The following is a 4,707-nucleotide window of genomic DNA, read 5'->3' on the forward strand; positions in this document are numbered from 1 at the left end:
GGCAGGAAAGTTTGCTTTGTGAGTTTTTATTGTACCATACATGTATGGTAGCGATGGGGAGGTCACACACAACTTCTTTATAAGGCTTTCGTTACCTTTTAACAGGTTTTTCACTTTCTTATTGAAACCACTATTCACATTGTCTATCGGGTTCTTATGGAAGTATGAAAAAATCAGACACCACAAACGTCCCCAAAAGATTTATGGTGGCTATTAATGAACTGAAAAAAGATAAAAATATACACATGACAAAAGCAGATAAATCAGGGCCCTTGTAATTTTAAATAAAAGTGGATATATAGAAAAATGCAAAATCTTTTAGGTGATGATAACACATATAAAGAATTAAATAAGAACCCGATAGACAATGTGAATAGTGGTTTCAATAAGAAAGTGAAAAACCTGTTAAAAGGTAACGAAAGCCTTATAAAGAAGTTGTGTGTGACCTCCCCATCGCTACCATACATGTATGGTACAATAAAAACTCACAAAGCAAACTTTCCTGCCAGGCCAATTATTAGTTCAGTTGGTTCCGCATCATACAAGCTAGGCGAAGTACTTAGTAGATATTCTCAACCCATTAGTAGGTACCATCTCAAATGCAAATATCAAGAATAACGTGGACCTGATAAATAAACTAAATAGTGTAGAGATTAATAGTGAATCCAGGCTTGTAAGTTTTGATGTTGTATCACTATTCACAAAGGTGCCAATAGATGATCTGATGGCGTTTTTATCTGAATTGTTAGAGAACACACAGCTGGATATCCCATTTTCTAAAAGTACTTTAATTGAACTGATTAAATTATGTGTAAAAGATTGTAAATTTGAATTTAATGGTAAATTTTACTCACAAAATTTTGGTATGGCAATGGGAAACCCTCTATCCCCAGTGTTAAGTAACTTATATATGGAATGTTTTGAAAAGAAGATATTAAACAACATAATCCCACGTAATGTAACATGGTTTAGGTATGTTGACGACATAATTTGTGTATGGCCAAGGAACCAAGATGTAAAAACTTTTTGCTAAGTTAAATCAATTAGTACCATCAATTAAATTCACGATGGAAATGGAAAATGATGGGTGCTTACCGTTTCTGGATGTCCTCATACGAAGAAATAGTAGTGGGTTTAAATATAGTGTGTATAGAAAACCCACTAATATTTCTTCCTATGTGCATTTCTATTCTGGACAAAGCAATAAGGTTAAAAGTCAGTGTTCTCATCTATGTTTTTAAGAGCATTACGGGTATGTAGCCCTGAATATATTGATGATGAAATAGATAAGATTAGGATTGCAGGCAAAAAAATTGAAATATCCTGATAGTGTATTAAACAGTGCATTTGAAGCGGCAAAAGACTATGTATCAAAACCAGAAAGAACCTTACAACACAAAAATTTGCTTGTTCTGCCTTATAATAATAGTATGAAAGATATCCCTCATCTTCTTAAGAATTTTGGTGTTAATGTCGCATTTAAGAACAATACAACAATGAAAAATGTACTTATCAAGAACTCCCCAGACAATATTAAAGGGTGTGTATATAAAATTCCGTGTAAGTCTTGTGACAACTTTTATATTGGCCAAACCGGGAAAGCACTGGAAAAAGAATTGAACAACATAAGAAATGTGTGAGATATGCACAAGGGAACAGTGGTATATTTGTACATGTTAGTGAGAACAATCATGCTATCAACTGGGAAGGGGGCAAAAGGATTGTATATTCTAATAATGCACTGGAAAGGAACATCATTGAATCTAGCTTCATAAAAGAAAGTTACAACCATAATATGAATATCAGTCAAGGGATGTATAAACTTGATCCTTTAATATCAAAAGAAATTTGTAAATTGTTTAAACTTTAAGGTAGGCAGTAGAGATATATGAAAATAGGATTATCATATTTGTAAACACAGTACGAGGGTAGTAATGTTAATGAGTTTCCAAACTCCGCCTCCATGACACCTGTCAGGTGTGGATCTGAGGTGGGGTATGGTCTGTTTATCAGCAATGTCCCCTGAGAGTCTATTGTGATTTTTAGCCAAATGAGTTTTAAAGGACACTCCTACCTCGACACCGGCCTGAATAGGGATATGGAGCCTCTAACGGTTGTGTATGTTCGTCAGTACTGTTCTTGTAGTATATATATTTGTGACTTCTCACACTCTGTATCAGTCCTTCGTCAATGGCTTGGAAATAAAGTCGAAACCGGTCAGGACCTACACCCCGTTTCTTATTTTTCACCTGTGGTAATGTGTGATAAGTGAATCACGTACAAAAGTGATAATAATCATATATATATATATATATATATATATATATATATATATATATATATATATATATATATATATATATATATATATATATATATATATATATATATATATATATATATATATATATATATATATATATATATATATATATATATATATATATATATATATATATATATATATATATATATATATATATATATGTATATACATATACATATATATATATATATATATATATATATATATATATATATATATATATATATATATATATATATATATATATATATATATATATATATATATATATATATATATATATATATATATATATATATATATATATATATATATATATATATATATATATATATATATATATATATATGTAAGAGGTGCAAAAACGACGAGCAGGCAAAAGAGAACTGCTGCTTTATTCGAGATCCAGGCAGTTTAAATCGCGGCAGACTGGCTCCTTGCCGCGAAAGACAATGAGATTGTGTGTGACCTGAGGTCGATAATAATTAACAATAACATACAGCGAGCAAGTACAATTTACAATATAAAAACAGACGGAATTCCAATATGGATATAATCTTGATGTCTGTGAACGAAGAAATACAAGATACACAATCGACAACAGGTGAACAAATACATACATAGTTTAAATGATTGAAATTGCGTGACCTGGCACGTTAGGCATGATCAATTGTATAGGCAAAGAAAATGGGACGCCACCATAGAAAACTTGCTCAGTGGAGACTTAGCAAATGACACGTTCGATGGAGACTCCGCTGACGGCCCTGTAGGTAGCTTTACAAATACTCCCCCCCCCAACTCCCAAGACGTGGGACACGTCTGATCAGTCTGCGTATCTGCTGGGGCGCTGAAGGGTGCCACGGCTGCGTGAGGACAATGGGGGAGCACTCTGTGCGTGAGGCTGCCTGACTGCGGGTGAGGGCGGCCATTTTTTGGGGCGGCCGTGCGCCCGCTGCTTGCGGGGGCCTGGTTGCGGCGAAGGGTGGCCGGGCAGGGGGTGCGCTGCGGTGACGTCTGAGTCTTCCTCCAGGAGGGCGGGCTTTATCCAGTCTATCAAAACCCAATCATTCCTCCCGGAAAGTGCAAGCAGGAACGCCTTGTTGTTCCGCTCCAGCACGCGGAAAGGGTCCCTGTAGGACCTGGTCAGTGGCGGGCGGACGGCGTCATTCCTGACAAAGATGTGAGTGGTGGATGCCAGCCCCGGCGGCGTGAAAGTGGGAGACCTTTCGGTGTATGTACTGTATGCTTGCAGGGGGCGAACTTGCTGACCATATCGCAGAGCCTCTGCACTGACGGGTTGTGGCGATCTTCAGTCACAAGTTTGCCCGGAACCACAAGGGACTCGCCGTAGGTTTTCTCAGCTGCAGACGGGGCGCTGGGGGCGGTTCTCAAACCGAGGAGGACCCACGGCAGCTGATATTTCCAATCCTCGGCGGTGCAGCTGGCCATGAGAGACGGCTTCAGGGACTTATGAAACCGCTCGACCAGGCCATTGGCCGCCGGGTTGTAAGCCGTGGTGGTGTGATGCGTTGTCCCCAGCAGCCGAGCCAGGGCAGACCATAACTCAGACAGGAAAGCGGGGCCCCTGTCGGTTGTGATGTGGTCAGGGACGCCGAAGCACTGCTCGTTTTTTTCGAGATCCAGGCAGTTTATATAGCAGCAGACAGGCTCCTTGCCGCGAAAGACAATGAGATTGTGTGCGACCTGAGGTCGATAATAATTAACAATAATATACAGCGAGCAAGTACAATTTACAATATAAAAACAGACGGAATTCCAATATGGATATAATCTTGATGCCTGCGAATGAAGAAATACAAGATACACAATCAACAATAGGTGAATAAATACATACATAGTTTAAATGATTGAAATCGCGTGACCTGGCACGTTAGGCATGATCAATTGTATAGGCAAAGAAAATGGGACGCCACCATAGAAAACTTGCTCAGTGGAGACTTAGCGAATGACACGTTCGATGGAGACTCCGCTGACGGCTCTGTAGGTGGCTTTACAAATACTCCCCCCCCCCAAGACGTGGGACACGTCTGATCAGTCTGCGTATCTGCTGGGGCGCTGAAGGGTGCCATGGCTTCGTGAGGACAATGGGGGAGCACTCTGTGCGTGAGGCTGTCTGACTGCGGGTGAGGGCGGCCATTTTTTGGGGCGGCCGTGCGCCCGCTGCTTGCGGGGGCCCGGTTGCGGCGAAGGGTGGCCGGGCAGGGGGTGCGCTGCGGTGACGTCTGCGTCTTCCTCCAGGAGGGCGGGCTTTATCTGGTCTATCGAAACCCAATCGTTCCTCCCGGAAAGTGCAAGCAGGAACGCTTGTTGTTCCGCTCCAGCACGCGGAAAGGGTCCCTGTAGGACCTGGTCAGTGGCGG

General features: G+C 40.2%; 1 protein-coding gene across 1 annotated transcript; it reads right to left on the minus strand.

Moving 5' to 3' along the window:
• Positions 1–3,149: 3,149 nt before the first annotated feature.
• LOC136841033 (uncharacterized) lies at positions 3,150–4,484 on the minus strand. The gene is made up of 3 exons (XM_067108087.1): positions 4,371–4,484; positions 3,588–4,030; positions 3,150–3,465 (listed from the first exon to the last, which is right to left on the minus strand). Exons 1-3 carry the CDS (start codon positions 4,482–4,484, stop codon positions 3,150–3,152), a joined length of 873 nt encoding a protein of 290 aa, XP_066964188.1.
• Between the last annotated feature and the right edge of the window lie 223 nt (positions 4,485–4,707).

This window comes from Macrobrachium rosenbergii, chromosome 8 (genome assembly GCF_040412425.1).
Source record: "Macrobrachium rosenbergii isolate ZJJX-2024 chromosome 8, ASM4041242v1, whole genome shotgun sequence".
NCBI classification, from domain to species: domain Eukaryota; kingdom Metazoa; phylum Arthropoda; class Malacostraca; order Decapoda; family Palaemonidae; genus Macrobrachium; species Macrobrachium rosenbergii.